Genomic DNA, 21,837 nt, shown 5'->3' with positions numbered 1-21,837 from the left:
CAAAATAACAAAAGGAAGTTACGTATACGCCCTGGTGCCATATTTCAATAACGAAGATTGTAACCTTCTCAAAAAATATCCTCTATATACTTTCAAGATATCCCAAAATTGGGTTCTTTACATAATGATTAAATATTTGTTAATCTATAATATAAAAATAAATCGCAAAATGTGTTGCTAAGCGCATAACTCGAGAACCGCTGAACCGATTTCGCAAATTCTTTGTTTAGAATGTTTTTAGAGGTACCGGGATGGTTCTTATGGAGAGAAAAATTGCCTGAAAAATTCTTAAATCCACAATTTTCTAATCACCAAACAATTTGTGTCGTTAGTCTCGAAAAAAGTCGAGAAGGGCCAAACCGATTTGGCTAATTTTAGTTTTGAAATATTTATGGAAAGCCAGGGAAGGATTAGAAAGTAAGTATATATCGAAAAATTGTGGGGAAGATAACAAGAAGATGATTTTATTTGAATTGACAACAAAATTATAAAAAAAATACAAAACAAAAAATAATAATATTTTGAAAGTTGTCATTGTTGCTTTGTTCAAAGATTTTTATCATTGTTCAATTGTATAAGGCTGTGTCGATAGCCTAAAACAGTTTGTAACAAGTAGGGAAAGGCAACCGAACATTTTATACTCTCGCATTTATTTATTTATTGATGTAATTTTACTACACACAATTTGAAATAAAGTCCAATAGAATACCGAAAATCAGCATATATAGCACATGAGGGTTGAGGTAATTCCTGAACCGATTTCACTTATTTCCAACGCCCAGTTGTAATGGGAATAGGGACAACTTGGCACCTGTTAGTAGGCAGACAAACGGCAATTCGGCCTTGAAATTACTCCTAAATTTCAAATCAACGAAACACCAGTATGCAAAATCGCCAAAAAAAAGAGCTAAAAAGAAGATTTTCCAGATATTCAAGTCGCTGGAGGTGCTGCACAGGACTTTAAAAGATTTACGCGACAACGAAAATATTTTTGGTGAAGCCATGATTCTGTTGGCAGGTGATTTTCGCCAGATTATTCCTGGATCAACTGTTGCTGACGAACTAATCACATTCCTAAAATCATCTAATTTGTGGCGACACATAAAGAATCGCCAATTAACAAATAACATACGAGTGTTTTTCCAACAATATCATACTGCGATTGTAGAAATAGTTGAAAATGGTAGCGACGCAGCTGACACCTCTATGGATTAATAACATTTTTAATGGGTTTCTGTCACTTCATGGCTTTAAAATAGGAGCTTATTCATCGTGTTTTTCCTGACATGAAACCATAATATAATAAATATAAATGGCTGATTGAATGACCTATATTGGTGGTAAAAAAACAAGGATCTCTTTGATCTTAATGCGACAATTTAGAATTTTGTTAAAGGAGAGTTGACACAGCTACAAACCAGGATGACGTATTCAATCATCCCACAGACTACTTTAAATTGCTGGACTATGCCCACTCACTTGCAATTAAAAGTAGTGTGAGTTGACATCATGCTGCGTAACGTAAATTAGCATCAAACTTTGCAAAAGATTAAGACTGGCTATGGTAATCAATATCGGCACCAAAGCCAAGATAAAGCCAACTATGAAATTTGGTCATTTCTAACTTTCTCTAATATACGATTAAAAAAATCAAAGTTTTACAAATTATGATGATTTATGCTTAACACAGATCTACAATAATGTCTATCAATCATTTTAAAATTTATCGGCTATAACGTTCAGATTGAAAGTGTTATTCTTCGAGTATAAATTGAATGCAACTAACTTTCAGAACTTGGTTAGTATTGTCAGTCCTACTTAAAAGCTCACACCTAGTTTAGGTATAAAAATTAGTTCACAAAAATATGGTATGTTCAAAAAATAACGGGAATTGTAAAATTAAAAATTGCACGTGTTTTGGAGAATCGAATTGTCAATTTGTCTAGAAATTAAAACAAAATTAATTCAAAAATTATAAAATGAATATAATTTCAGATTGAACTCCTTCTGTATAGGTCAAAACACAGAACCTACATTACTAATACTAAGAATTACTTCTTCACACAGATTAACTAACAGCACGCCACAAATATTATGGAATACTTTCTAAGTAGCTATGAGTATCAATTTTTTTGGTTATATAATTCATTAGCTATAATTTTCAATTTAACGATTGTTTTGCGTGTGAAAAAATGCATAAATATCATAAAGCAAAAATCTATTTATGACATAACACAAAAAAGCCTAAGGATATATTCAGACAACGCCCTTTAACAACAAGAATTACAAACTATCAGATAATATTTGCTATAAACAAGAACAATGTAAAAGTGTTATTTGTACCATATAGAGACCCAATGGCCTTAGGCTTGTGTCATAAATCTTCTCAGGTGCTGCAAAAAAACCAACCATACCATTTACATTTCATCATTGAACCATAATTAATTATTGAGTGATCAGTTTCAGCAGGAGACGAAATAGTCTTTGAACAAGAAAAAATTGTAACAACAACAACATAAGAGTGATAGTAATAAAAATGATGGCGGAAATAAAGCACAAAGCAGTATATAGAAGCAATTAATAAAGACAAAAATTAAACAAAACCAATTGAATAAAGCAAACAGTAAATATAATTTATGGCTATGAAAACATCATTTATCTATATTTGTTGAGAACAACACGTTTGGCAGGTTGGATTATAAATGAAGAAAAAAAAAACAAAAAAAAAAAATATAAATAAAAAAAAATTAATGAAAGAACGGCAATTTTATTTTTACGGTATTACTCATTTCGATAAATTGCCGTTAGGTTTTGGATGTACAGAGTACATAAATAATTTGAAATAAAGTACTGTTGGACTACAGGTTTTGAAGACACAATTTAATAAGAAAAAGGTATCGTCTCTTATTCAAAAAATTGTGTGTTTCAATTTAATGTTATTTTTGGACAAATACGCAGAAATCGTTTATATAGTGATATTTGGAGAAATTTTGAAAATTTTGTAAAAATTCAATTAGAAATGAAGTAATTCATTGACTCAAAAAGTTTTAAAACGTTCTTCATTAATTCCACTATTTTAAGAAAATTTTCTTACTTTTTAAAATTTCTTATTTTTTTGTAATAATTTTTGGAAAAAAATTATCTAAATTACAGTTTTTTTAATACAAAATTAATCAAATAATCGATCTACAATTCTTCAAATTATATCATAACCACGTAACTAATCGTGCTGAAAACAATTTTGAAATTCTAAAAAATCCCATTAAACAAGTGAGATAAAATTCAAGTATTACTCATTCCTAGAACAAAGCCATTAAAAGCATGTGCGCACAGCAATATCACAAATTCATATTAAATACATAATTCATAGAAGTTGAAATATCCAGTACAAGTATAAGCGAGTATTGAAATTGAAATACTGAAAAGAGGTGAGAAAGGCTACACCATAAATTTGTCAAATTATCGCGAAAAAAAGGTATTCTAACTGAGAAGTTGAAAATATGCATAAAGCATACACTTGTCCACAAATATTTACGTTTTTATGTCAGAATTTTTTATGAAGGTTATAATTCGCAAATAGAATCAATTAAATCACATTAAAAGCGAATAATGACAAATCGATACTAACTGGTTGTATTATGAAAAGAGATATACAATACATATTCATAAATGTATGCTTTTAGTTATAGCATTATGGAAAATTATGTTTTCATATTAAAAATTTCTTGTTTGGAATTTATATGAAGTGCATGACCTGCATAGAACGATCATTTATGAATGATATTGCATGAAAAAGTGAATGTTAAAGCTACTTCTAATAGAACATGTTTTTAAAACTTTAAAGAACCTTCAAGTTTAAAACTCATCAACCTTTGAAACATTAATTTTTATACTTATTTTTTATTTCAAATGGTTTTTCAAATTCAAAATAACAAATATGAGCCAATACTTCATCCATAAGAAGACAAACGTTACACATATAGCCTACCTATCACTCTTTATTCTCATAAGACTAATAAAATAATAAAATTTCTTCTGTTTTTCTCTATCATAATTATAAAATAGGTTTTTAATTGCTTTCGAAGAACTTCAACTGCTATATGCGGAAGATGAGAGTAGGCTTATACAGTTTCCCTAACTCGACTCACCATAACCCAGTTCGAGTTATACTACGTTTATGCTTCATTTCTACTCGGTTATATTATACACGGGTAAGTTCAACCCACATGCATAAACACTTTTTCACCACGAGTTAAATGATCTACTCGGATAGAAAATACACATTTTCTTTACACGTATGTAGACGAGTTAACTTGGATGCATAAACGGATTTAGAGTTAAGTTGAACGTCAAATCAGCCGGTGTATATTGTTTTGACAAATTGCATATACAGGATTCCCGTATTGTCAATTTTACGCTAAAAACTTAATTATTTACCAAAAATTCTATCAAAATTTATAATACGTGGCAGCCCTCAATTTAATTCATTCATTTAATTTACCCCGAGTAAAGTATTTGCCGTTTATGCTTATAGGCTTTACCCATGTAGAATATAACCGAGTAGAAATGAAACATAAACGTAGTATTAGAGAGTCTTCCGAGATACGAAGATAAGTTGGAAGTTGAACTGTGAATTAATCCCATATTGAGACCGATCATCAAAACTATCGATAGGATGTTCCAAGTTCAACAGTGATTTGATAACTACTAAGTATTACGCTATAGAAATCATGAAAACAATGACAGTGTTTAAGAAGTAATAGATGTTGGAATTGTAACCCCAAAAAAGGACTGAAATATCATAAAGAGGCATTGTCGAACAGCTTGCCAGCCAACTAATCAATGCAATAATGGTATTCAATCTACCGAATTGGGTCTTAAGGTGAGCTGATGATTTCAACAATGACACGAAACATGTTGCAGATCTCGTTTGGAGTGGTTAAGAAAATGTAAGCTTTCATATAAATAAAAAAGTTCTTCATGGGATTTTTGGCAATACATAGCAAATATACCTAACGGTATTCTTCAATTTCAACACATTGAAATTTTATAGGATGGTTTGAGGATGGTTACCATATTCTAAGGTATACGTGTTTCTTTGTTCATTCGTTTCATACTACTCTACATACATATATAATTTCATAGAAGTTAGTTATTGAAGAATATTACAACAATTAAATGGAAAAAATTACTATTTCAGCAAGTATCTGATTTGTTAGAGATTCTTTTATTTGAATTATAAAATAATGGATTATAAAATAATGGATTATAAAATAATTAGGTTTATTGAACGATTTTCGATCTACACAAAATTGAGATTAAGAACCTCTGCTATGATCGCTGATCGATAGATATCTTTGCAGAGTTAAACAACTGAGAATTTACAATAGAAAAGTGTGAGCTAAGGGGACATCATCTACAGATCTACCCAATCACAATTTTCATAAATTATAACTTAACACGATCACTTACGATCAATTCGACTGGCTTTACAAAAATGTCTTCGTTGAAATATCTTTTATTAGTAAATAGATCATAAGTAAATAGATTCTCTCACATGAAAGAATCTCAATAAATAGTGAACTAAAAGATAAGCGTGTGAAAAACACACTCACTACAACTTGATTTATAACGTTTTACCGTTTTTATATACAACAAATTTCAGTTTATGCCACAAGCCACAGATTAATTTGTTGCTAACTACAATCTGATTTACAAATCATAAATTTTACAATTTTACAACGTGCGAGCGAGTTTGCATAAGCCACACACACAAATACACCAAAATGCACTCGTATGCATTCAACCGCTGTAAGTATACGGTTACATACAATTTGCAAACCAAGTCAAACTGACAGTGATGGAGTGCGGAAAATCAATGCATTCGATAGGCGGACGGACGGACGGACGGACTGGCACACAGACAGATTGTGTAGATCGGTGGCAAGGTGTTGACGTAATGATCCGACAGCACAGCCGCCGTTTGTGGCAGGTTGTTGCAAATTTTCACTCGCTGCAGCTACACACATAACTGTACGCGTATATATTATATTTAATGCGAGTGTTGGTACCGTTGTTTTCATTTTGTGCGATTTTCACTATTTCATTTTTTTAACAAACATATTTACATACAAGAGCAACAGCATATATGCGTCCGTATGTATGCATTTGTTCACAGTTATGAAATTTTTACACTATCATTGCAAAAAAAAACAAAAAAACTGCCGCTACGTTGTGTGCTCAATCGATTTTACATACTTTTTTTCTACATGCATATTTTCATAAATGGTTTCATACAAATATGTATTTTATGTGTGTCTGTCTGTCTGTGTGGCTTACGAAATTTTAATGCAATTTTTATAGCTACTTTTATTACACATGTTTTTACGACGTGGGCGTGAAAATTTCACTTAAGCTACAAATATTTCAACTTTTTTTCTTTTAATTTTTATTTATGGTTTTGTAAAATTTTTGCAAACAAAATCGGTAAATGTGTCGCTGGAATTTGTGTCAGACAAAGTGAAATTCGATTTTTTTTTTGCAATTTCTTGGAACAAAGATAATTTGTGGGTGTATAAAATATAAGTCACTGGAAATTCGAAAATTTCAAATTTTTAAAATTTGCTCCGAGATGCATGATTTATTAAGAAATATAATAACTGGTCAATTAGAAAGTGCTTCTTCATACTCGAAGACAAGTTTTGATCAGGTTAAATGAAGTAACCGGCACTGTTGGCAGTTATAACTTCGAGGTAGTAAAAGACTTCTACTTAGGTTCCAGTATAAACACCAACAAGGATCACTCTTGCCAACAGCTGCTATGATGGGCTCAATAGACAATTGGAAAGCAGAGTACTCTCTCGCAAAACTGCCGTCCTGATGTATGGTGCATGGGCGATGGTCAACAAAGATGAGCACACCTTAGGAGCGTACGAGAAAAAAGTTCTCCGTATGTCCCGATACGAGTGAGGTTAGCTAAGTACCGGATCCGTTTTAATGACGAGTTGTATGGGCTCTTCGGCGATATGAACATAGTGCGGCGCATAAAAGTACAGTGACTGCGTTGGCTTGGAAATATCGCTCGAATGGAAGAAAACACTCCAGCGCGTAAAATATATAGTACGGTAGCCTCTGGACGACAAAGAAATGGATGAAGTGGATGTAGACCTGGCGAACATCAATTTGAAATGATTGATTTCGAAAAACAATCTGATTTTTGGCAGTTTTGTGATAAGACTACGTCTTCTGAAAACCCGTTCAGATATAGAAAGTATTCGGATATTAATTCAAACCATTAAGTTGGATCATGCCTTTCACAATAGTTCTTTATTCTGAACACAACAACCCATTATAATATTTCTAAATATTTAGCAAACCCAATCTTCTGGATTTGTGATATGCCTCGAAGGGGTGAAATGGATATACTTCTTATGACAGAAATACACATAGGCATCTACATCTAGGATGTATGTTAATTTTAAACAACGATCCCATCCAGAGATAGTCAACTATTTAGATTTAGTGATATGAGAAAATATTCGACATAGATCAAAGCTCAATGAGCTTTGTGAAGATCAATCTTATTTTTTCGAATTGGCAATAAGTTTCGCTCAGACAGAGGCTTCATAACGGTTCTATATCTTAGGAGCTCAAAACGATTCTGAAATACCCTCAAGTACTAGGAAAACGACAGCAACCGAGAGAAGAGGCGATAAGCCATGCAAATCGAACTTGTAGTGGGACAATTTACAATATTTTGAGGTTATAAGATATTTAAAAATCCGTTTGAGTTTAAAAAATCATGAACTTATTGCCTGGAAAATCTTTTTTAGATACTTAGTTTGTCACAGTCTCCAATTTGATTTCCGTTTTTATTTTTTTTAATCTAGCATCGTGTCTACTACATTGAAAATATGAAATGACAAACTACGATTGTAATAAACACTTTCCAAATAATAAAAAGAAAACTACAAACACAAATAGTAAAATAACCGAAATAGGCGTTGCCCCAATATTTCATCGATGAAATGGCATTAGAAATATGAAAAATGCATACGCTTGGGAAAGGTGTGCCTCGTCTGGCCAAAAGAGATAACTGAAAAGTAGAAAAATTTTAAATACCGGTCAGTTAGTCAGTTGTGCCACCTGCCGTTGCCACTTAGCACCTGCACTGCGTACATTAAATTCATTAGAGCGAATGAGCATCAAGCGAATGCGCGACAACACGAAGAAACTTTCATGTGCGTAAATCGCTGTGTGACAAGTTGGGAGACGAACAATAAAATCATGACAAATACAATTTGGATGTGGTGGATTTTAACGCTTTCCACATTCCAAAACGCACAAACAAAAATCAAACCGCAATAACAACAACAAATTCGGTTTAATAGCTATTTAGTTAAAGAGTTTGAGCGTGAACTGGAATAGGAACACATTTAATTTGTGTTTTAATTTTTTAATAGGATCAGTTGGGAGAGTTTCAACTATTTTCGTGTATGTATGTGTATTTTTTTTTTTATTTTTTAGTACCACGAATGGAGTAACATACTAATATCTTCAATAATTGTAAAATTCTGCAAAGAGACAATCGTGATAGCTTTATTTTTCATTACCAAAAAGTATTTCTGTGTTTGATATTAGCAATATCTAGAGTTTAGTACATATAGTCTTAAGGGGTTGTCAGGATTTTCAAAAAATCAATTGTCAAAAAGTCCGATAATTACTTTTCGAGTTATTCATCAAATAACAAAGGGCGCTGGGGCACTCCAAAACGCTAGTGTGAAACTTTAAATGCGTTTTTCTCAATACTATGTTTTTTAAATGGTTACAACTGTAACACGAAAACCGCTCAGTAGATTTTAATGAAATATATACAGCTTTTAGAATACATAATAATCCTGGACCTCATCGAAGCTTTCTTTGTTTTTCAAAAATTTAGATTTTTTAGGACTAATAAAATATTGATTTTATTCCAAAAATCTAAAAAAAAATTTCATGAGGTCGCCATTTTGTTAATTTTTGAAAAAAGCTTCGATCAGGCCCAGGATAATCTATTTATAAAACTAATTTTTCTTATCCGATTGATTTTAGATGAATCTCCAAGAACTTCGGATTGTCACTGCAAGGACCTTTTTCTGGAACTGGGTCAACAGAAACAGCTATAACTTTGGAAATTATAAATTTTGTTTTCAGGTTTTTGTGACTTCAATTCAAAACATTTTTTAAAAATGTCATATTATTACTTTTGTGACATAACATGATTTAATAGCAAAAAAAAATAGTGAAAATTTTCATTTTTTCGGGTCTGTGACTACCTCCAATTCCTTATCAATACTGGGCACACACAGTATACGATCAAAATGGTGATCTTGGATTAGCAGCTGTAACCGCCATATTATTTAAAATTATTCAAGGAGATAATTCCAGCAGAAATAATGCTATGTATATAGCAAAACGATTTTGATGCTTGGAACATTAAGTGGTTAGTTTGAAAAATAAAAATTCTTTTTAAAACCTTCACAATTAATAATTAATATTTTTATAGTTCAAATATCTACTTGAGTTATCTAAACTAAACTTGCTGAGGAATGGGATAATAGCCAAAATTTATTTAACCAATGATTAATGAATCACAATAATCACAATGAATAGAATAATCCATGGGGAATATGTCAATATATCGTTTTGGTAAGGTTTGAGCAGAATCGGACACTTGTATTCCATAGAATGCCATTTTGAATTGAATTCCATTGGCGTGTGTTTACAGTGAATAACACAAACATTAATGGTGGAGTTAGTCCGACTGTATTCTATATGTAAATGACAATATTCAGTTCATATCTTTTCCTAGACCTCATATATCGAATATGAAGAAATCGGTACATATCTTTTGCTAGATCTCCTACATGGAAAAAGAACATATGTAGCCTTCCTGCTTGATTTCATACCACTTACATCTATGATCATGTGATTTATTTCAATAAAAACAGTTATGTTTAAGTAAAAAAAATCGAACAAGTCTATAAAATCAAACCTTAATTTTTCTAGTAACAAATTGCTTTACTGAACAGTCGGTCCACAAGTTTGCCTACTAACGAATTCCAAATATATTTGAAATGAAGATTTCATCCATTACTTTTCTGAAATAGTTTGACAGAAAAAACGATTTCTGGTTGGGAAATGTGATAGATTTTGACTTGGTTGACTTAAAAATTGCAAATATTCCAATTTAGATAACCCCAGCATTAATCTTCAGAAGTTTTGATTGGCGAAAGTGTATGTTAGGTTATGTCATATTAGAAAATGTTAATATGTATGTAAGTACATAGGTATGGGGTATGAGCATGGTGCTTTTACACCTTCTTATAAAAATCGTTATCCGCTTGAAACCTATATGTAAGTGTTTCTCACCGTCGATTAACATCAAAGTGCACATCAAAAAATAAAGGACAAGAAGCTCAGGCAAACTACTAGTGAAGATGTAAAAAATTAAGAGGCAACAAAAAATTATTTCTGCTAATTGAACAATGACTCACACATTAGGATTTTATGATAAAAAATAAAAAAAAAAATATTTTGATTGAGCAACCGGCTAAACAAATCAATGACTGTGAGAAATAAAAACAGATAAAAAACATACAAACAACCATATTTCTGCATGTACATAACTGCATAGCATCACTTGCTTACACCCACACCAACACAAGCACACACAAATTTCTACTTTCACCTGCGGCGCTAAAGAAAAACTGAAAAAAAACGTGACTTATTATGCAGCTAAACGCAGAAAATAAGTAAGTGAATAAAATGCTTGAGAAAAATACACAAGCAGAAATGCATACATAGCGACACACTAATGCCTACTTAGGCGTTGTGGTTGTTGTTGGCTTTTGTTGTTGTTTGCGATAAATGTTTCACAAGCATATCGAATGACTGATGCTGCTGCTGCTGTTATTGCTATTGCTGTTGCTGTAGCCAATGACCAGATAACAGCATTTTATTTAATTTAATTAATTAATATAGCAACAACAACAACGAAAACATAAATGAAAATAATTATATCAAATGTGAGCGCACAGCTAAATTTGACTGATGAGGCAGCATGCAACGATTTCATTGAGATATTGTTGTACGATGCATTCGAAGAACGAGAAGGTGGTGGCGAAGGAGGACTAATAATGCCAAGCGTTAACACTGCGCATGTGTTAGAGCTTAGTTGCAAGTTGCATGCTGCAAGTGCAATCACACTTGCCGTCTCAATTAAGCTTAGTCATTACAATAGTGATTTGTTAATGCATGTATGTAGACACATATGAACACATGTACTATGTGTCGGATGCGCCTGCGCGTTGTAATAAATTGCACCCAGACGAACTGCAGCTGCTTTTGAGCAGCCAAAGGGGCTGACAAGCATGTCAAGCTGTCAACAACAAACATTACAAATGTTGTTGTTGTTATGATGCTGGGAAACAGATGAGCAAATGCGCTTGTGTCAACACAGGTGTGCGCTTGTCTGCCTTTACAGCCCGCTTTAACGCCCGCTTTTAGTGTCAAAATAATTTAGGTGAACAAAAATGCAAAGAAAGATAGAAAAAAATAAAAATTATTGAAATACTCCAACACACAATAAACCACAAAACACAAATACACTCAGTCAGTAAATGCAGCGGCGTGGGTTTAATGACACGCTGTCTGAGCTGTTGACTGATTGTCAAAGAGGTGTGTTGTCCTCGTTATCATGCTACAATGTAACTCAAACGTTGACTGCGTGTGTTTTATGCAAATTCTTCTTATTTCTTTTTTTTTATTTGCATAGCAGCTGGCATTTTGGCATGCAAATATTTGACAAACACACACATAGCCGCCGCTTGTAGGCTTAAACTATTTACGTGAAACAGTTTTTTATTTATCTTCATTTATGCGACTATAAAATTTTAAATGCATTTGCTGCTAATATTGCACGCTATTTGCACATAAATGTACAAAAATTAAGTACCAAGTAATCTCAGAGATTTATGGCGACTAGAGGAATGTTTTTGTTAGATTTGGAGATGTCAATATAATATTCGAGGTTGATTTGGCAATAGCATTCGTTGAACATGCTGAGTGATTCTTTGAAATATGAGAGGTATCTCTTGCCTTTAGGTCATAAAAGATACAACAAATTAAATATTTTGCTGTACTGGAGATTGAATTGATACCACATAAATAGAACACTCAGATTTTCTGCGATCCTTGGAGTCAACCTACACCTACAGTAGAAGAGCTCGAGATGACTCGCGAAACAAAAGTGACCCTCACGCTACTTCGCTCTGGATACCAGATTAATCTCCTACTTATACAGACTTGACATGACATCCTAAACATGTGTCCTGGTCTTTGCAGGCCCAATGAAACCGACTCATCTAACACCATACTCTCTATGGTCCAACCCCTTTGAAACAGATAGTTTCTTAGTTCTCCCTTTAGACAACCCGTGACAAATAATTTTAAACTTTCCCTCTATGAAGGTTATCTAAACAATTGTTACAACAACGACCTAATTAATCAAACTTTTGCTTTGCTTTCAATTTGTGCAAGCATTTTTCAGGTCGAGGTGTGTATATGCGATCGGCACAGGAACGAATTGTCATGTTCTCTGGGCCTCTAGGCCATTTCATCACATGAAATGAGATCGTGACAGCTACAGGATAGCCTTGAGGAACCCGATGTTACTAGCATGGATTCCTGGCCATAATGGTATAGAAGGCAATGGTATATATATAATGGCAGGTTAAAATAGGAGCAACAATCAATCTTTTCGGACCTGAGCCGTCCTTTGCGATAGGCCCACACGCCATTAAAGAGATGCTCAGAGAGAAAGAGCCGATCCCTACGGCAATGGCTAAAATCGAGTAGACTTCGCCAGGCAAAGTTGTTCTTAGGTAGGTACGACATGTAAAACGGTTCAATGAAATCATCATCCTATTCAGAGACAAATTTAGGCAACTGGTGGCAGTGTACACTGGACACTGCAGGTTATGATGAAAAAAATGTGCCACAGAACTCTGCAAATTCTGCGAGTTGGAAGCGGAGAAACCAGAGCATCTACATACTTCTAGATTGCCCAGCAGTCACTGTAAGAAGTAGTCAAACTCTCAGCCCAAGCGAGCTGTTAAGATTCATTAAAGTAATAGGGTAATATGTAGTGATTTGATAAGTGGGAGGGCACAATAGATTCATACATTTCACTAAGAAAATCTGTTAAAAAGTAATCCAATCCTAACTACCATGAGTTCTCAAAACGTTTTACTCACTGAAACACATCTTGTTTTTTGCAAAATTTATGACATTTGAATTGAATTTCGGCGATCAAATATATACATATATACCTACTATCAAAGAGGTCGGCATTTTGATGACTTACAAACTTTCAATAAAACTTTAGAATTTTGAAAGGCAAAAAATACAAATTTAACTCAAAGTCAAACCTTTCCCCACTCAAAATATAGGCCTTTCATGAACAATTATCTAAAGCACTAATCAATAAAGCAGAATCTGTAAAGCCTTCAAAAAATCTAACTTCAACTGATTTATTTAAAATTCAAATACCACACAGCTTTGTGTGACAATATGTTTTCTTTGACAAGCTTTTGACACTTCTCATACAATAAAATTGTAACAACATTTACCACGCTTACGGGCCTAAACCGCAAGCTTGGCTTAATTATTCATCGTCATATGCATATATATATATTTATACATATGCTTAAAATGTATTAAATTTTACGCCCATCACTTCCGTCGATCTGCTCTAATTTTTTCCATTTTTTTTTGTATTCGAAAACACTTCAAAACGCCAAACAATGCATGAAAAGCGAAAAGCAAGCAAATATATACCAACACATACATACAGTCAAAGATATGTATGAATGTGTATGTAAAACTGTAAATTTATGTGCATAAATTTGTATGACAGCGAGTTTTTCGATTATGACAATTGTCTAGCATTATTTTGCCACAAGGTTGTCAATCCTTTGTTTTGAAGGTACTTTTAGTTAACAACATATTGTTGCTGTTATTGTTTTTACTATTTTGCTTGACAGTCAGCTGTTGACTCTATCAGTTGACTATTGTTTTCATTTGTTGCCTTTTCAAATTGAGTTGTGACACTGTTTTAGCCAAACATTTTTTTATTTTCTATTTTGGGCTGATTTTTTATACTGTTACTGCATTCAAGCGTTGTGTGTTTAGATGCTTGGGTGCACTATGCACGTGAGAAAGCATTCGCATGGCGTACTATATGACAAGTGCTTCATGCAATCAGCGAACTGTCATGCTGCAGAAAATATGTGAGAATCTGTGTTTTGCGTAGAATACACGAAAATTAAGCTTTACGGAGAAGTAGAAGTTCGAAATAGTTATAGGAAATGCATTTTTTTGTTAACAAAGTTGGTTTAAAATGGGGACACGTAAAGTACGTAAAGGGTGATTTTTTAAGAGCTTGATAACTTTTTAAAAAAAAAAAACGCATAAAATTTGCAAAATCTCATCGGTTCTTTATTTGAAACGTTAGATTGGTTCATGACATTTACTTTTTGAAGATAATTTCATTTAAATGTTGACCGCGGCTGCGTCCATTCGGAAAGTCCAATTTTGGGCAACTTTTTCGAGCATTTCGGCCGGAATAGCCCGAATTTCTTCGGAAATGTTGTCTTCCAAAGCTGGAATAGTTGCTGGCTTATTTCTGTAGACTTTAGACTTGACGTAGCCCCACAAAAAATAGTCTAAAGGCGTTAAATCGCATGATCTTGGTGGCCAACTTACGGGTCCATTTCTTGAGATGAATTGTTCTCCGAAGTTTTCCCTCAAAATGGCCATAGAATCGCGAGCTGTGTGGCATGTAGCGCCATCTTGTTGAAACCACATGTCAACCAAGTTCAGTTCTTCCATTTTTGGCAACAAAAAGTTTGTTAGCATCGAACGATAGCGATCGCCATTCACCGTAACGTTGCGTCCAACAGCATCTTTGAAAAAATACGGTCCAATGATTCCACCAGCGTACAAACCACACCAAACAGTGCATTTTTCGGGATGCATGGGCAGTTCTTGAACGGCTTCTGGTTGCTCTTCACCCCAAATGCGGCAATTTTGCTTATTTACGTAGCCATTCAACCAGAAATGAGCCTCATCGCTGAACAAAATTTGTCGATAAAAAAGCGGATTTTCTGCCAACTTTTCTAGGGCCCATTCACTGAAAATTCGACGTTGTGGCAGATCGTTCGGCTTCAGTTCTTGCACGAGCTGTATTTTATACGGTTTTACACCAAGATCTTTGCGTAAAATCTTCCATGTGGTCGAATAACACAAACCCAATTGCTGCGAACGGCGACGAATCGACATTTCACGGTCTTCAGCCACACTCTCAGAAACAGACGCAATATTCTCTTCTGTACGCACTGTACGCATTCGTGTGGTTGGTTTAATGTCCAATAAAGTAAACTGAGTGCGAAACTTGGTCACAATCGCATTAATTGTTTGCTCACTTGGTCGATTATGTAGACCATAAATCGGACGTAAAGCGCGAAACACATTTCGAACCGAACACTGATTTTGGTAATAAAATTCAATGATTTGCAAGCGTTGCTCGTTAGTAAGTCTATTCATGATGAAATGTCAAAGCATACTGAGCATCTTTCTCTTTGACACCATGTCTGAAATCCCACGTGATCTGTCAAATACTAATGCATGAAAATCCTAACCTCAAAAAAATCACCCGTTATATGTAAGAAATTGTCAAATTTATAACTCAGTTGCCGTATAGCCTTTTGAGATACAATATCACACATTTGTTTAAGTAAGGATAGATTGAAATTAAATTTATTTTTTTTGTTAATTTAAAACCCCCATATTTACAAGCAAAATTTAACGAAATCTGGAGTCTAAACTGATGATCGAACTAAGCTTTTTTATATAGCTTGATTTTCTAGTCAAGAAGATAGAAGTTGTCTGGTGTTATGTTAGGCTGTTCTTTTTGTTTTTTCATAGAACTTAAATATGATAATAAGTAATGAAGTAAGATTGTAAGATTTGTAAGCTCATTTAAGGAGCATGGTATATCCCATGTGATGGGTTCAAATAGCAAATTTTTATGTATCATAAATTGCTTCCTTAACATGTTAGAATACGGTAGCAAAATGATTTTTAGAAATTCGAAATCGTTTTAAAGATATAAGTTAGAAGAAGGAGCTGTTCGAAGTACTCAGTTGGCAGCTCGAAACTTTGAACACGTCTTTCTCAAAACTGTGTTTTGCAAACTTTCCTCCACAGTATCTCAAAAACGGTTTAACTGAAGGACTTGAAATTTGTTGAGTGCACTCAGCGCATGTAAAAGCAAGGAACGCTCTAATAAAAATTTCGTTTTTTGTATAGCAAAAAAACCCAAAATTCACAATTTTTTCAAATTCCTATCAAAGGTACAATTTTTTGGTATGTACACTTGATCGTAGTGCGTTCCATGCATTTAAGGTTACAGATTTAAACTCTGATATTAAATAAAACAATCAGCCGAAATCGTGGAGGAAGTGTGACGCCAGTTTTTCGAGGCGGGGGTGTGCAGAATGCTATAACTCATGTTCTACACGATATTTTTAGATTAAAATTTATGTATACTGTCGAAATATATGTTAATAAAGGATAATAAATCTAAGACTAACTATTTACTGGTCGTAGAAAAAAATCTAAAAAAATCACTAAAACACAGGCCATCACATGGGATAACCCCTTAAAATAATGAAGTTAGCATACAAATTGATCATTCAGACAGGAAATTTCTAAAAAATATGAACTCGTTCAAAAAATAGGAAAAGAAAAACCATAACCCCATATATGTATTGCCAATAGTAAATAAAACTCACTGGTCGTAGAAAAAAATCTAAAAAAAAAATAACGAAAAAACAGGCCATCACATGGCCCCTTAAAATAATGAAGAAGCAAATTTATAAAAATGTATTAACTCGTTCAGAAAATAGGAAAAAACACCATAGCGCCATCTATTGCCAATATTAAATAAAACCGTATTAAGAACATGATTTTACAATTAAATACAATTTATGCAATTCAAAATAGGCTAATAGACTAAAAATCAATTTGAATTCAATTTTATTTAGAGAGTATCACTAAAGTATCACTTTTAGGACTTTTTTAGTTTGTCATTATCTAGTTTCTGAATTTTTCAAGATCATAGAATGGAGTGGAAGCAGTTATACTCAAAATGCAGCTCTAAAAATAGTAGTAATTTTGGCATTTTTGGTCTAATTGTGAATCAAGGTAATCAGGCAAAATGACAACGATTACTTCAGTACGTTGTTCTTCTTCTGTCTAGACTTTATATTACACGAGCACCTAATAATTTTTTGGATCAGTAATTATGGTGAAGTGCGTTCGAAAAAATTGTAAATGCATTTTTGTCACCAAAAATTAAATTAATTATGTAATAAAATATAAATATTTTCGAAATCTAAAAATATTGATTCTAAATTAATTCAATTCAAAATAATAATCAAAGAAGGTTTAAATTTCCCATCCCATAATAATATTTTCGCAATAACCTTAAACCAGCACAAAATTTATTTCTTACAAATTTTGAGCTTTGGGATGAAATCGATATTCCAATACAATGTCAATAGCACCATACAACCGTTATTTAATATTTAATTTGATAGTGATTTTTCAATAATTAACACAGGTTGATGATCTAATGTGAGCTATAATAGATTTAGGCTCCCTAAACATTGTGAATATTTTGTTTAATTTTTCAATAAATCATTATTTTATGAAATATTTATAAAATTCTCACTCACCTTCACATTTGGCTGCTGCATTTGCAAGAATGTGGCTATTCCATTGCGCACACGATTCTTGACGCCACGCACTGTGCCCTTCGACGAACGTATGGTCGATGTGGCCGAACCACAGCGTATATCCTTGTAGCCGGCGAAGGCATCATCTTGCAAACTTTTCGTTTCGTATTCACCGAAACTTGCAAGATCGCCACCACCCAAACTGGCAGAACCACCAACACCACCACCAACACCGCCGCCACTAATGTCGAAACTGCGGAAATTTTCATGCTCTCGCACATGGAAATTGTAGTATTTATCCGCTTCGTATTTGCGCGGCATCGAGTTCATTTTAGTATCGACAAATGTACCGTTATCCGCGTTTAGAACGAACGTTTTATTCGGCAACGACGCACGTTTATTATTGTGACTATTATTAACGGTCAAATTCTGGCTATTACGTTCCTTCAAGAATTGCTTATGCTCCACATTAACGTAATCCTGCTCGTCAATGGCAACCACCGGCAAGGCAGTTGTGATAACCTCCACCTCACCATCCGCATCACTGCTACCATCAGCGCTGGCAGCACTACCAGCATCGCCGTATTTCGCCTCAAAATCATTGGTAGGGAACTTGCGATCGCGTATATCGCGCAACAAGGAATCGGGCAGTAGAGAACCCAACATTTTGACGCAGGCCAAACCCGTGGTTTTGTGCGCTGTTGGCGAAACCGATGACTGGCGTATGAATTCGGTGGAGTGCAGTGAATCGCAGCTCAGCGAGGACGTTTCGCTCTCCTCGCTATCGGTGAAACTGCCAGCGCGTGCATGTTCGCCATGCGACTGCGCAACGCCGTTTGCACCAATGTCCAGCGCTGACTTCTTGGTGCTGCCGCTTAGACGTATTTTAGTCGCTTTCATATGCAATTCCATTTTGGGTGCGCAACCGTTCGCAACATTCTGTGCGTTGACCGCATTGAGTTTCTCGAGTGTGCCGAGTAACTTGTTCTGTGTGCTTGCTGCTGCACCGGGTGTTACATTACCATTGCTCTCCAGATCGCTGCCAGTACCGCTGTCTAGTGTGTCGCAAGGTGAGAATTGACCACTGGACATTACGTAGTAGTGATACGAAGGATGTGTGACATTTAATTCGGTGACGCTGGTGTTCGTTGTAGCGTTCGTGTTGTGCGCGTGACCGTTACCATTCATAGTGGCATTACCGTTACTGTTGTTCGTGTCGTTACCATTTGCGATGGTAATCGCCGCGCCTAACAAGTTTGTTGAGGCATTACCGCCCGACGACACGGTTACCGCGCCCGCATTGAGAATCGTTGTCGTTGTCAAAGTGGACGCCGTAGGCGTTGTAGCTATTGGCTTTTGCACCATTTTCTTCTGTATGTTTTTATCAACACTGTGGTGGTCTTTTCTTGTATGCTGTAGTTCGTTCGCACTTTCACCCGACGCTTGTGAGCGCACACTTTTCTGCTGTTCAACCACTTGTGTTGCGTCTACAATTTGCACTGGCGCACTTTGTTGTGTTAATTCTTTAATTTGATCAATTGTCTTTACTGATTGTTGGGTGGTGTCTTGCACTTGTGCCTCGTTTAGGGTCACCACTGTCACTTGTTTGTCATACTTTTCGTGCACTTCGTTCGGTTTAATTTGTATCTTTAACACATGTAATTTCGATTCTATTTGCTTATTCGCATTCAATTCTTTCGGATTTGTTATTATTCCGTTTGGAACACTGCGCCTACGTTTGGCTGCGTCTGTTTCGGTCAGTGCACTTCCACAATCTGTTTTCGTTACCGTTAGTAGACTATTCACACCGTTCGCATTCGAATTCGCGTTCACGTCTGCACTTTCCAGCTGCTCTTGGACATCTGCAGTGCAGAGACTATGGCCAGCCTCATGGCGATCGTGTTCGCTAACATCGTTTATCGCATTCGTACAAATATAATGTTCAAACGCGTTTTGACCATTTCCAATAGCACTAGTCACACAACTTTCGTCGCCGCGATATACATTAGACGGCGCAGTCGCAGCGGCAGCTGCCGCAACAAGTGTACCAACTTGATCAACTTGCTGATCAGCTTGTTGAACGTCATTAGCCTTGTGCTCATCATTATCGTTATGCTGATCATGTGCATCAACATTATTATGCGCTATGTTTTTGTAGTTGTTGTTGCTGTTATGTTGCTCAGCGCCATTGCACTGTATGATCATCATGCCGTGCTTTGGTGTTTGCTGTTGTTGTTTTTCATTAACATTTGTCTGCTTTGTGGGCCTCATGGGTATAGCCGATGCATAGTTGTTATTGTTGTTGTTCGGCTGCTCATTTTGACCACCTGCGGCCGCCACATTTCTATTTACTTGCGATTTTCCAACATCACTTCCAACACCGTTAACTAAACCACTGCCGTCGTCGTTGTCGTTTCCATTCGTCTTTTCGTGCACGTCTTCGTTGCGGCTCACAACAACACCATCTGTTTGTCCATTATTGGCTTTTCCTCTTTCACTCACCACTTTCAACAGCAAGTGTGGAAAAGTTGGCACCGCCGTGGATGTTGTTAATTTCCGCTTAATTGTGGTGTAACTAGTTTTCTGGTCACTCTCGTACTCACCACTCTTTATGCGATACGAACGGCGCTGTTCATCGCTCATCGAAGCTTGCTCAGCATTATTAGCTTTGGAAAAGACATCATCATCATTGCTTTGATCAACATCATGACCATGATCATTATTTGCGGTGTAATTATTATCTATACCGTTAACACCAATACGTGTTGTTGTTGTTGTCGCCACCAATTTGCTCGGTTGCGGCTGCAGCTTAGTGAGCACTGTTCTAGTTATCGCCGTCGATGGTGTTGGTGCCATTTGTGTTTTCGTTGTTGTTGTATTTTGATAGATGGTGATCTTGGCCGTTTCGGTCATTTGTGCTGCTGGTCTCAATACCTCTTGTTGACAATTACTACTGACTACGAGTGTTTGTTGTTGTTGTGGTTTTTGTTGTATTGTTGTTGTTGTTGCTTGTGGATTCTGGTCAATTAGTATGGAGATGCCGCGCGTTGTTGGCGCATTTGTGTTTATAACAGTTTTCGTTGCCATGATTGTTGTTTGTTGCTGTTGTTGTGGCTTGCTTTGGTAGTGTAATTACTAACAAATTACTTGTGATTACTTCGTCTACTTTTGTTTCGATTTTGCACTGGTTTTCCTAGCTTGCTAGATGTTGATCCGCGCTCAAACTCCAATCTCTCAACCGATTCTTTGCTCTTCGTGTTAGCTGCTGCTGTTGCTTCGTTTGCCGAGCTTCGTGTCCGATTCGCAGCTATCTTCACTTTATTCTTTTCCCAAGCAAATGTGATCTTCTTCAAAGCTTCTTCTCTTTTGTTTCTACAGCTTTTGTTTGAGGCTGCTTTGTTTTCGTTTTCTTTTTGTTTTCTTCGATCTCACTGCAGCGTGATTTGCAGTTATGCAATTTGTGTTTTGTGGCGTGTAATATAATCGCTGTAATCGCCCTAACAGTAGTTACTTGCACAAACACACAAACACATACAAATGTACATCGGTGTATTAGGTGTGCAATCAGCGGTCTCTGGGCACTTCGGACTGTGTTTACACTATTTTCTGCATGCACTTCCTGATTTGATGACTTTATAATTTTCTTTTGTTGTCTTCATTGCATTTATTGTCATGCAATCGCTGCAAGTAATCCCTTTGCTTAGTCGTTGTTACTTTAATGAAACTTTATTTCAGTTATTTGTGTGTTGTTGTTGTTTTTTGCAATTTTTTTTACTCTAAAGTTGCAATCGCAGCAATAAAATTGCGCATTAATTTTTATTTTCACTACGTTTTCACTGGCATACTTACATTTGTAAGTCTGTATGAAGCTTTTGTGTGAAAATTGCACTTTCTGTTGCGTTGAATATTTTACGATTTTATATCTGTAAATAAAATAAAAATATATAAATTTAAAATATAAAAAATTTAATAAAAAAATATTTAATTTTCACAGTAA

The 21,837-nt window shown here is 35.0% G+C and overlaps 1 protein-coding gene across 2 annotated transcripts in view; it reads right to left on the bottom strand.

The window, feature by feature from the left end:
- Positions 1-21,118, bottom strand: part of LOC105216205 (hybrid signal transduction histidine kinase A) — a 79,032-nt gene extending 57,914 nt beyond the window's left edge. For both annotated transcript variants that reach the window (XM_029042863.2, XM_054232543.1), the window contains exon 1: positions 17,841-21,118. In XM_029042863.2, the coding sequence (XP_028898696.2) occupies positions 17,841-20,927 (3,087 nt within the window). In that variant the 5' untranslated portion in view covers positions 20,928-21,118. The remainder of the gene's footprint in view (positions 1-17,840) is intronic.
- Positions 21,119-21,837: the final 719 nt, after the last annotated feature.

This window comes from Zeugodacus cucurbitae, chromosome 5 (assembly GCF_028554725.1).
Source record: "Zeugodacus cucurbitae isolate PBARC_wt_2022May chromosome 5, idZeuCucr1.2, whole genome shotgun sequence".
Taxonomy (NCBI): domain Eukaryota; kingdom Metazoa; phylum Arthropoda; class Insecta; order Diptera; family Tephritidae; genus Zeugodacus; species Zeugodacus cucurbitae.
This window is presented reverse-complemented; position numbering and strand designations above follow the sequence as displayed.